This window comes from Ischnura elegans, chromosome 3 (genome assembly GCF_921293095.1).
Source record: "Ischnura elegans chromosome 3, ioIscEleg1.1, whole genome shotgun sequence".
In the NCBI taxonomy this organism is placed as follows: Eukaryota; Metazoa; Arthropoda; class Insecta; order Odonata; family Coenagrionidae; genus Ischnura; species Ischnura elegans.
In genome coordinates this window covers 5,963,328-5,975,607 of record NC_060248.1, presented here as the reverse complement: position 1 = coordinate 5,975,607, position 12,280 = coordinate 5,963,328, and the positions used below count along the sequence as shown (strand labels likewise).

Sequence of the window (12,280 nt, the reverse complement as noted above, 5' to 3'; positions counted from 1 at the left end):
TCCATTATACTAAGTTCTAATGGAAAAGTATAGGCATCGAGAGACATCAAGAGGCATTGAGAAGACATGCAGAAACCATGGATGAGAATCCGTTGGTTGCGTAGAAAACATTGGAAAATATTTGTGTGGCACACAAATACATTTAGAGGCAATAAGTTACAGAATATTTCTAGCTGATCACAGTAGTGGTAGGATTCAGTCTTTGCCTGCTGCTCTTAGGATTGCAGGTTCAATCACAACCGAGTGTTATTTCATCATCTAAGGCTCACATGCATGTCAAGTTCTGTTTGTGCACTCCCAAGAAAACCTGAAAAAACTAACAAGGAGACATTGCATGAGTGATGTTTGGGATCTGAATGCTGATGTTATTTTCTGAAACTACATACGTAATGTAGAATAAGCGTCACAATTTCCAAAGAAAGGCATAGTAATAGCACCCTCAAGCAAGAGGAGACAGACTGGAAATGCCAACATATGCATATCTCACATAGCTCACATTGCTTCGCTTTGAAGGCAACGACCTCACAAAATAGCATGACGTGACATATTCATCCTTGACTCCCTCATTCGTAGCCGCATTGCTAGAAAGACACGAGGGAAGTGCACTTCTTCCCTTCCACCACTCATTTACGTGTTCTGCGGTCCATCCCTTTCCTCTCGCTGTGCAGTCATCTCTTTCTATTCCCACGATTCATCGCACGTGACGCCAATGTTGTTCTAAACATCGTTAATTGTGTTACAGATTGCACAGTTGCAATTTAATTTAATGTTGTACCAATAAATGCCACTCAAATTGTGGAAAAATTCTCAATTTATCTTATATGTGTAGTCTCAATATAATAACTCCGGCATAACTAGACAACTATGCACCTGTCACTGGCATCAGTCGCCATGGCATCAGCCACTAGGCAACAGTCGCACAAGATTAATGCGAGCCAATTGTAGAGCAATGATGCCCCCACTGACCAACACTTAATCAAGCAGAGAGCGGTCACAACCACACAAGGAAAAGTGAAAAAACTTGATGCGGAAGAAGAAAAATAACAACAGTTTTGAGATCAGAATGCTTATTTTAACCTAAAACAGCTCAAAAATTGAGTTCAACAGAAAAAAATTACAAATTGTTCCCCCAGTGTAATCTACACGCATAATAATTTACTCACCTCCGACCTGTTGAACGACCGTCAAGGGATCCCACGTCAAACGGGGACTGGAATGTAGTTGCTTCAGGAAATCCATTGTGTGACGGAAGAGGAGACGGAGGACTGCAACAGAGAGAGAAGCATTGTATGAGATGCAACAGCAAATGAACACATGAATAATCAATTCTCTCACCACCACCACATTCCACATATAATTTCAGATATGCAGAGGGAATACAGATTTTTCTCTCTCTTACTGCATGAGTGTGTTTGCGTTGTTTTTAGAATTTTCAATTTAAAATTACTTCAAAACAGATACACTTGACGGAAATACAAACAATTGTAACACAAGACATTAACAGTTAGAGAGAAAATGAAAATGCTATACATGAGCCACACTTGACTATCCATAACATTAATGTGAAAGGACCAGCACCTTAAAAAATGAAGGGATTGATCTTTTTCCAAGATACTGTCAAAGGGGGTGATTTTTTTCCCACCACTCAGAAAAAGATTACAGCAGTCCCATTTATATGAAGATGTTACTGTTGTCTGTAAAAATAGTAGAGTTTGAAGAATTTTGTTGTCTAATGAATTTCTAAACAACAAAAAGCATAAAGAGTTCACTTATGCACCACATGAGTTTGTGTGAGTTAGCAGAGGTTTGCATTGCTTACAACTTCTTTTATTTCTGAGGCATAAACAATTTGTTTTCCACAAGAGTTAGGAATGGGTATTGGTTCCTAATAGAGATGGGTCGGTTCCGGTATCCGCTTCTTGTTACAGCTGGTTCTTGGCCCGAGGAGCCGGTATCGAGAACTGATTGCAATAAGACGGTGCTTTGGAGCCAGCTCAGAACAATGGCTAGGATTTGAATTTGGCACCCAAAGCTGAAATGGTCTGCAGTGTATTCAAGGCAAAAAAGTGAAAAAAAAGAGGATTTAAAAGCGCATATACTACTTTCCAATTGCATGGCGTCCACGTTTTTTTCTTTTGAGAGTTGCTCGCAAACACTTTGTCGCAGAAAAGATTTCGTGAAAATGTGAGAGGGGAGAGGCTTGAACAATGAATGTTTCAGCCACAACATGTAAAATATACGCACACTATGTGCGACAGATCAAGTGTCCTCTCTGGGCCCTCGGGAAGGCGTGGAATGGCACTGCGTCCCTTCTCTGGAACACAGCGAAATGACTTGCGGAGGGAATGTCCTATCTGCTTGCTGGGAGACTTCTGCGCAATGAAATAGAGAAAAAATGGCAGATTAACACGAACGACATAAATAGGAGTGAAGAAACCACCACTGCTAATCAAAAGGAGAGCAAAGGCACATGGAAGGACTAAAACCTAAATCAACCATATATTTAACAACCATAACTGGATAAATAGGACATTTTGAGCTCATTATACACTTAAAAATGAATAAACTCTGTTTCAATGACACATTGCTAGCTTTTGATAAACCCACAGCAATTTCATTAATATCTGATGTAACCTATGAACCCAACTTCCATTAACCTTGTTATATGCCATACTCGTTTTGATTACGACAGATGATCGCCGGAGATATTAACATTATCACCTTTCGTTTATTGTTCGACTTATTGAACGACGCTGTTTATAACATATTTATTGTAATTAATGTAGATGGACATTAATCCGGAATTATGAACTACGGAATATCTATCCCTAACGGAGGGTTTTCTAGAATTTTGCCAACGCTATGTTTTCCGTTGCCCCAGCGAAATATAACGGCGAAATAAGTCATTAAAAATCCTCCCATGCAAAAATTTTGGCTTCCAAGGTAATCCAAAAAAGATAGTCGTACTTCTAGTATGGATGTAAGTCGACGGTGATTCAACACGATGGTAAAAGCAGCATGCATTGTCTTATTCTCCGGGCTAACCCCACATCTGCGGGACGAATGGAGGCAAGGGAAAGTTGCTTGCGCGGCGTGCTTATCAGAACTGACTCAACTTGTATCTCATTGTCAGTGAGTTTAAATTAAACATGGTTGGGACTTGAATAGCTATTCACTTAACTCCGCTAGGTGGCAAGTGTTTACTTTTAACGGAACAGGAGTTTATGCCCTCGGAGAATAACTCGTGTCGTCGATCGTCATGTTCAAATTCAAGACGTGAGTGACAAGGCAGTCCCTTTAAACTAAGGAATGGCTTAGTACCATTAAATCGAAATACAAAAAGTGTCCGGTGTTGTTATCAGATATGGGGAAGCAAAATATTTCGTGAAGATGAGTCACATGGCTTGTGAATCGAACCGGTGAATTCACGAAAGAATGCCGACAGAGAAGCTATACCCGGTAGATTCAATCTACTAATGCCAAAATTTCATGGGAAAATGCTTTTTTAAGGCGTAAAAATTATAAAGTGGGAAAATTGTTCCAGACTATTAATCATTTTTTTACTCATCACTGGCGGCATGACGGTAGTTGCGCGGTTATTTAAAACAGCTCACTTTTAAAAAATGATCTAAACACAGGAAAAATTTGAATTTCCGAATATTCCGGGTCCTGTGTGCTCCGTATTATCTATGGTATGCTATTTGGAAGGAAGTAACCGACAGCTGGGGTCATTAGCCCCATGAAGTAAGGGCTGGGTGGATAGGAACCCTATGTTGGCATTAGCCAGGTTGTAATGATACGCTCTAAAGGGACCAGCACGCATATTCTGGAACCCTCTAACGATTTGTACTTTCTACTAATGGACACGTTAACTGCACTTAAAGGCACTCACTTTACAGGCATATTCCAAAACTCACTAACGTGAGGAAAGCCATTACCGATACCGTTATTGGCGCTTTAAGCTAAAAATTGCATTCTGGGACTGGCATTAGCAAATAGTCTTAAAGCAGGGAACTTTAAGGGGCTAGTTATCGTAAAGTGCATATCTTCCTCGCTTCAAGTGCAAGACCGTAAGCGTTATTGGAGCTAATTATCACCAAAAAACTGATTACAGGTACGTGGAACTTAAGAATTTACTCTGTATATATACTGTGACTTGCATGTTATCTCTTAAGGCCTATGAACCGATGGGGAACATGCACGCTTTTTAAAAGTACTAGAATAAGAAGATTCCTACCTCAAATGTGCTCGCCGAAATTTTCCCGGATGAATTATGTTTTTAGCTGAGTTTTGAGTCTATAAAAAATAATCTTCATCGACTGCTTGAAAACACGTGACGAAACGTGGGCACGTTATATCACGGCACGGTATCCACTGATGACAGACTGAGGTAGTGGATAGAAAAACTGTCAATGTAGGGGCTCAAACGCAAATTTGGTGAATATAATTGCTGTTATAACGTCAAACTTCGGATTGTGAATATATTGGGTTGCCAAGGCATTGTTGAAATAAATAAAGGAGATTGTTTTGGGAGATTTTGAAAGATTACATTGAAATTAACTGCACTTAAAGAAAATATATGATTGCAGATTGTGATCTACGTTACACACCTACATCATTTGCTGAATGCAATTAGTGTATTACAGCATGATATTCAATAGGAAAACGTGTGAAAACCTTATAAATCGTGTATATCAAGTTTCCTACAAAACCATATAAAGCGACGCGTCGTCGTCGTCTAGTACCTCTATTTACTCGCTGAAGAATTGCTTGTGTTCCAAATAACAAAAACAAGAGGAATAAGTGGTTGATGATCCACAGAATGGAGTTAAATACATTATCTATATTGTCAATGGGATATTCTCAACGTAAGTACACTTTAAAATAAGGGTTACCGTAGGGTTTTATCGAGTCGCCAGTTTTTCTCGGATGACCACCAAATTTTGGATGAATCACTTATTTCACTTTGTAAACAACCCTATAAATATACCTATTATTCTGTCTATTATAGGATCAAATTATACGGAAAGTGGCTGATTACGAGAACAAATACTGATTATGATTAAACCACGAGGAAAAATAAGGAATGTAACGGGTGGCCGACCTCTCGTCGCAAGGAGCCCCTAACAAGGAACATTCACGAAATGTCTTTCGCCGATATCGTTCAAATTTGGTAGGGTAGTAGTGTTCCATAATAAAAGCACATTTTCAAAATTTCTCGTGCTCTTAAGCCTTCTGACATAATAAACAGGATATAATAAAGGCAGTTGATTTTTAGACCTGAAAGCGAGTGTGTCGTGATTTCTCTCCATCCTTCCCCTGTGAATCGGCGCACGCTACAGGAATACACGAGAAATATGAGGCTTTTGGCAAGGTAAATTCAATATTTATTACTGCGATGCTCAAAGCGTTCGCTGCATGTCAAAGCAGAACCTAAAATTTCAACCCGTTTTTGCTGTCGGTCTCGATTCAAAAACAGAAACTCGAGTAAATACAGCGTAAATAGTATTTGAAACTTATTTCTTTGTATATCAAATGCTTTTTTATTTCTTTTTAACGATCATTTGGATCTCAATCTTGGACGATTCTCGCGCTTCATACATTCGGCGCCTTTCCATCTAATCCTTCCATTTAACCATCCCCTTTTTTTCTGTTTCATCCTTTCGCTACCCATATCCAGTGAAAAATCCAAGACAAGCAAGACGTCAAAATCAAAATAACTATCGGAGCCATACGTAAACAAAGAAGTCGCCAATACATGCCAGATAAACTAAATAATTTGTCACCTATTTCTTCCGTATCTGTAAAAGTAATTGAAAATTTTACCTTCCATCACATAATATAAGTTATTTCTCCTTAGGTAAATATATTCCATGGTCTAGTTATCATTAGTCATAATAATAACATATATTAAAGATGGACACATGCACGTCTCACATTTCAGAATATTTAAATCGATATTTTAATTTAAGATAAAGTTAGTACGCACAAGTAATAGTTTTCAAAATAAAAGTATGATAACTATAACAACAGTAGCATTAGCGCCTTTTTAGCGCTTATTTTTTCTGGATCTTGCGTATTTCACTCTTCGCTTGTTTTCTTCTTAGATTCCTATTGGTCGCAACGATCTACGCCACCAACATCAGTGACGTCTATGGCTAGGTCATTAGAGAAACGGATTCACGGACTTTCACTTAACCGCCTGGTCACCAGAATACGATGGCAAAGTGACTGCCGTTAGCTGTAAACCCTTCGTGCTTTAAGTAGCTCGCGTCCACCCGAGTTCTGGAATAAGGGTGCAGGACTTAACGTCCCATCTGATGGACAGAGTGGTGCACTGGAAGTGCCCTCCTTATTACACTCAAGTAGGGATAGGGCCATCTCTGATAAGTTTCTGCTACAGCCAGGACTTGAACCCAGGCCCACAGGGTGTAAAGCCTTTGTGGTGTATTAGCAAAATTTTGCTCCCAGTTAATGGGGTAAATTTGGATGACTATCCCCAGATATCTCATTTCTTCAATCTCCAATCTTATTTTGTCTGCAGGTGGTTAAACGGATATCCTGAAAACTGCTTTCAATGAGAATATTTTCGAAAATTGCCGCTCTGCGAGCATTTAGTATCACCATTCCGAAATTTCTCCTAGGTAACAGAAGTAATCTTAGTGCCAGAAATCCTGGCAATTCAACCATTTTGTTCAACCATGGAAAAACATTGTTCAGGAATGCAATGTTGTTCCTCTCAAGGTAACACGTCATCTCTGTTGTTGCTTGTGAGCAAATAAGGTTATTAGGTTTCATTTTCTTGCCTCCATGTGAGTAATTGAATCCGGGAAACATATATCTGATGCGATTGAAAAGGATTTCATGCTCATTTACCATAAAACCTCACATATGAGACTTTTTCTGGTTCCGGTTCTGGCTAAATTTAGAACTATATGTACAAAAAGGTACGACCAAGCCTTCTAAAAATAATGAGCAAGTGTTATCCTGAAAACTATACTCCTCCTCAATACCAACTCTTGATTTTACACAGTGCCCATATTTCGGCCCCTCCGACTGCGTAAAATCAAAGTTTTACTGTAGATATTAATGTGTCGTTAAGGAGCTTTTATCACATTTTAGAATTCCCAAAATTGGTTACATGTTGCAGAGTTCCTTTTTCCCTGTTAGTTTTTTCTTTCTAGTCTTTAACTGAAAGGTTTGATTAAAAGCTGGCTTGTCAAAAAATAGGAAATCATTTTTCAAAAGGAGTATGCTATCTGTTTGTAAATAACACTGTAAGCCAATATGTAATAATAATAATAATTTTATTGGCCAGCAGACACAATACACTGATAAGAACAGGGCATGTATATAAGGCATGTCAAAATTAAAAGTACAAACCCAATCATCGATATTTACTCAATTTGTTGTAAAACACAGATATTCGTCTATGCTACAGAAACATTGATCAATTAGAAGTGAGAATACGGCTTTTTTAAATTGAGGCAGTCTCCTTTCATTCTTAATAATCATGGGTAAGTTATTATAGATTTTTGTACACATTGCCCAGGGTCCACTTACAATTAGTGTCAAAGATAAGTTAGATGGTTGGACATTGATTTTCATTCACATGGTATGATTTTTGCAATGCAGTGCTCATTTTCTTGATTTTCAATGTGGAAAGAGTTCTGGAAGACGAACCTACGAGAATTTCCAAAAGTAATTGTATTTATAATGACTTTTCCACAGAGTGCAACTACCCCAATTGCTATTATCTACTTGCCTGGTTAGCACATTTTCCTGGTTAGTACGCTCATGTTTTGCGGCCCCTTCAGAAATGTACTGAACAAGTTCTACTGTAGCATCGATATGATACTGCGGAAAAGTGGCGAGTAAAAGAGAACGTGAGAATTGAGAGGCTTCATTCATTACATTTGGATACAATGAGCACCCTACACAGGGAGTTGAGAACACTGGTTGAAATGAGCTTCCACAGTATTAATTCTACAAATCTACTTATTAATCAATGTTTTTAATTTACCCTGAGTGCATATCAAGTACATTACTCTCTCGAGAATCTCAAATGAACACAACATCCTCTAGAAAGCCGATTGGACTGCTAATGTTGAGGGATGAGAGAGGGATGGAGAGACACATGAGATATTGTGGTGAGGAGCAAAGCTTCCGTCAGCAGTTGAATCGCATATTGGACGGAGATTGAAGAGAGTAGTCAGGGTGTAGTCTATACCTACTCCCCCCTTCCGCCATCTTCTCCCTAAAGTCAATTCAGAGATCTGATGACAGAACTAACTATCTTTGCAATTTGGCCTAGCAGTTATTCAACACGTCTGTCCATACAGCACACCAAGCTGGCAATCTCCCAAATTATTTCGTTATCAAGTTTCCACATGGGTATGAGTTTTATTATCACATAGTTTACGTGAAGTTTTGCTTGTGTGACCCCACAATAACAGAAAAAGAAAAAAAAATTATTTTAATACATAAATGGAGAGAGGCATGTGTGCACCAAACATATAATTTTTCAGATACAGTCTTCCCGAAAGTCCACCTTTCATTCCAAAATTCATACTGTAACAAACATATTGGTTAATTTCATTTGTGTTCAATTAATTTCCAGAAATCCGGTATTTTGGTAGTCCGCCCATGTCAGGGTTGGATATGTATCGCATTACTGTGATCAAACTGTATTTCGCTCCCACCTGCTAACCCAGAGAATGATCTACTAATGGTGAATACTTATCTGTCATTGATGTCACATTAAAGTAAAATACAGACAATAACAGCCGAGAGAATGACATTTACACTTATGAGTAATTATCACTCAATAAATAATACAGACGATGAGGATGACAACACCGAATTCAGAGACATTATCAACTCACGTGTGTGGCATGCTCTTTGACGTCGTGCTCGTTGGTGTGGGTGCCCGAGGTGCGCCCCCTCCAGAAGCACTCCTGACACAGCTGGTAGTTGTGGCACTTTTGGCAACGGTATCGGAAGCCCGAGAAGCCCTCTTTGCCGCATGCATCACACTGCACCGGGTGCACCACTGTATTCATCATTAGCAAAAACAACAATACACTTCATTCGGATGCAAATCATTACTCAAGGGAATTGTACTCTCAATACAATATGCAATTTCATTTCAAAATAGATACTTTAACAAAATTTTATCCCTGTAATTCAAAATTTTCATATGCACAGATTAAAATCAATAATTACTCTGCTCTTTCAAACTGAGAGGGTGAAAATCTCCCACGTGCAATGGGCCAATAAAGCTTCATTATCTCTTCGTAATGAAGTTCATTTTATAACTGCCGGGACTGGGACTTAGGTTCGTAATTTCGTAATTATGAAAATTTCTTTACTATAGATTCAATTAGCATTTTCATCAGGACCAACAATTTGCTTAGTAGAAACAAGAACTTCGTAATAACATTGTTTGTATAAACAAGAGTCTATTGTATGTGCAACAGATAAAATATCCCTTGGAAAAAATTTGCTGATAATGACCATTTGGACTAAGAAAAATTATTGTCACTATTACATTGAAATAGTGTAAAATCACCCGAGTATTTCACGACTATTTAATTAAAAAATGAGATGTTCAATCGGATGTCTCTCCAAAAAAATTTCAAGCAAAGTTTGTGAACACAAGCTTCTGAATTTTATATCCCAGGAGAGATGTAATAGTGAGAGTCTAGAGTAAATAAAAAATGCTCTGTAACAGCCGTTGACCTGAGTGCCCAGCCACGTCCTCCAAGGAGTTGCTAAGAGCAGAGAGAGCCTTGTTGAACCAATCATGGTAAAATGCCATTCGATTCAATTAATACAGCGAAAATAATTTAAGTAGCAATCTATTTTCATTTAACTTTGTTATATTCCATTCTGGTTCTTAGCTGGACAATTGGTAAGGAAAGGAAGCAGGAGAGAAGCCCACCACCCATTCCCAGGAGTCAAACATGGAATGGAGCGTTGATTGGAGAGGGTGGGTGGACGGGCTCACCTGTCTCTGAGCTTGCCATCCGATGCAGCAGCGGAAGCCAGACGAGGCAGTGGGGGCCAGGGTCAGACATCATCGTGTCCATGAAGTCATTCACCGTGATTCGCCCTGACTGAAAGAGAATGCACATTACAACAGGGTATCCACATTATAAAATCACCATACAAGCTTCATTCAAGGTTGAAAAGCTATACAGAGTATACATTTGCAATTGGGTCAGAGTAGGACAAAGAGTGATACATCAGCAAAACTTTCACGAATGTTCAATTTCAGCCCATTACTTCAAAATTCAGACAAGCTGAACTTTGGTGTTAACAGTTGACGGTTTCACACTAGCACAAGCACAGTACACATTAAGGATAATGGATTTCATCTGTTGTGTCCTTAGGTTGCCACATGGAATACCGTATCATCATACTTTGCTTTACATCTGCAGGCTCATGCTCAAACATTTTGGGAGAACTAAAGCCCTCATTTCATTTCTGCAGAGACATCGTTGAGTTTGCTGACCTTCTCCATTGGGGTAAATTTTCCAATGTGTGAACCTGCTTTCAGAATTTGCGCAGCACAAATTATACGCAGCAAGGGTAATCACATCTATTAAACTAAATTAGAGCGACGAAACATATTCCACTTTTCTTAATTGATCAACTTGAGATGGGTCGGCTCCAGTACCCTGTTCTCAGCACTGCTGGTTCTTCGCCTGTGAAACTGGTAAGAGAGTGCTCAAAGATTGGGAATAACACCCTTGTCTCCACCTTCAGCTCTAATTTCCCTGAAGAACCTGGCCTCAGCTCGGATGCTTGCTTCCAAAATCATCCACTGGTGATCCCTCTCCATTGTCTTCATAAAAGTATTGTAAAATAAGAGTATTTTTATTTTTAATACGTTTCCCCTTTTCCCCCTAATTTCCCCTTTCCACCTGCCTAATGACTGCCAAACCTTCTAGAAACATCTAGGCCCACACTACTATGATATAAATACCGTATAAGCGTGTGTAAGAGGCGCACCCCTATTTTGAGGATCGAAGCTATAAAGAAAAAAATTTTGCGGAATTTTTTTTATCCTATCGTGCGGTGTTGCAGACGTATGCCTGGAATTTCGACAGTAATCGATATTTCCTCTTTCAGTACTACAGTGAGTCCTCGTTCTACGTCACCCCGTTTAACGTCAATTCGCGATAACGTCACAAAAATTTTCGACCGTGATTCGTTTATCGCCCCTTCACCTCGCGATAACGTCACGAATTTTAAATTTCGCACGAGAAAAAAGGCGAACTGGCAGGCGTTACAGGTTGTTTGTTTCGTGGGCGGTAATACGGTCAGTCTATTCAAAGTGTAAAACGGTGTGTATTGTTAATTGCGATTACGGTTTTGGCAAATTTTAGCATCAGAGACATTTCCACGACAATGTCCAAGAAAACAATGTTCACAATAATTTTGGTTCCTGTTACTGCGACGATGTTTCAGCGATGATGATGCCCAGGCGACGCCCGCCCGCCTCAATTCGCAATTAAAACCATCTCTTCGATTTCATAATCCCAGTTTGCCCGCCCTCGCTCATTTGCGCCATTTTGATTTCGCTCCTGACCGGTCCGAAAAGAAATTCTCGGTCTGTAGCGTCTGGTAGCATTCATTGGACCGCGAAGCCGAAAAGCAAATGCGGGAAGATACAAAAATGGAGAAGGATTTACGTCACTGCTGCTATTGTCGTCGATGAAGACAAGAAGCGTAATGGAAATTGCTCGGCAAGACAGATGTTGACTATTAACCAGGTATGTCCTTCAAAACGATACGTTTCTATACGTTTGATAAGCATTACACTATGCAGTATAAATGCCGCGGGATGCCCACTAGTGGCAGCAAATTTAGCGCGTGCTCCGGAGCGAATCACCCCGCGCGATCTTTTCAATGTTCACCTCTGGGGTACCGACGTGACGGCGCGATGCTTACAAGTAAGAAAAGCAAACAGGAGCATTTTAAAAATACGTCACTAAGGGATAAACTCCCCTGCCTGCCGTTTAATTTTGACCCAAGGTTTCAGATGACTGACTCACGCTGATAACCAAGGCCACTCAGTTCCCCTTGGACTTGCGACCGGTGAAGGGGAGGGGGGGAGATAAGAAGTTTGTGTAAGAGGCGCACCCCCATTTTCGGCTGCAATGTCTGGGAAAAAAGGTGCGCCTCTTACACGCGCTTATACAGTACTTGACTTCTTCATGAGTCACTCTCTCTCTCTCCTCTCTCGCCATGACTCTGCTGCATATCATCGCTG

At 39.7% G+C, this 12,280-nt stretch overlaps 1 protein-coding gene across 1 annotated transcript in view; it reads right to left on the bottom strand.

Moving 5' to 3' along the window:
- LOC124156658 (dystrobrevin beta) overlaps positions 1-12,280 on the bottom strand; it is a 102,075-nt gene that overhangs the window by 71,868 nt on the left and 17,927 nt on the right. The window contains exons 5-8 of the mRNA XM_046531318.1: positions 10,010-10,118; positions 8,886-9,052; positions 2,245-2,372; positions 1,164-1,265 (exon numbers count right to left, since the gene is read on the bottom strand). Coding sequence (XP_046387274.1) covers positions 1,164-1,265; positions 2,245-2,372; positions 8,886-9,052; positions 10,010-10,118 — 506 coding nt within the window. The remainder of the gene's footprint in view (positions 1-1,163; positions 1,266-2,244; positions 2,373-8,885; positions 9,053-10,009; positions 10,119-12,280) is intronic.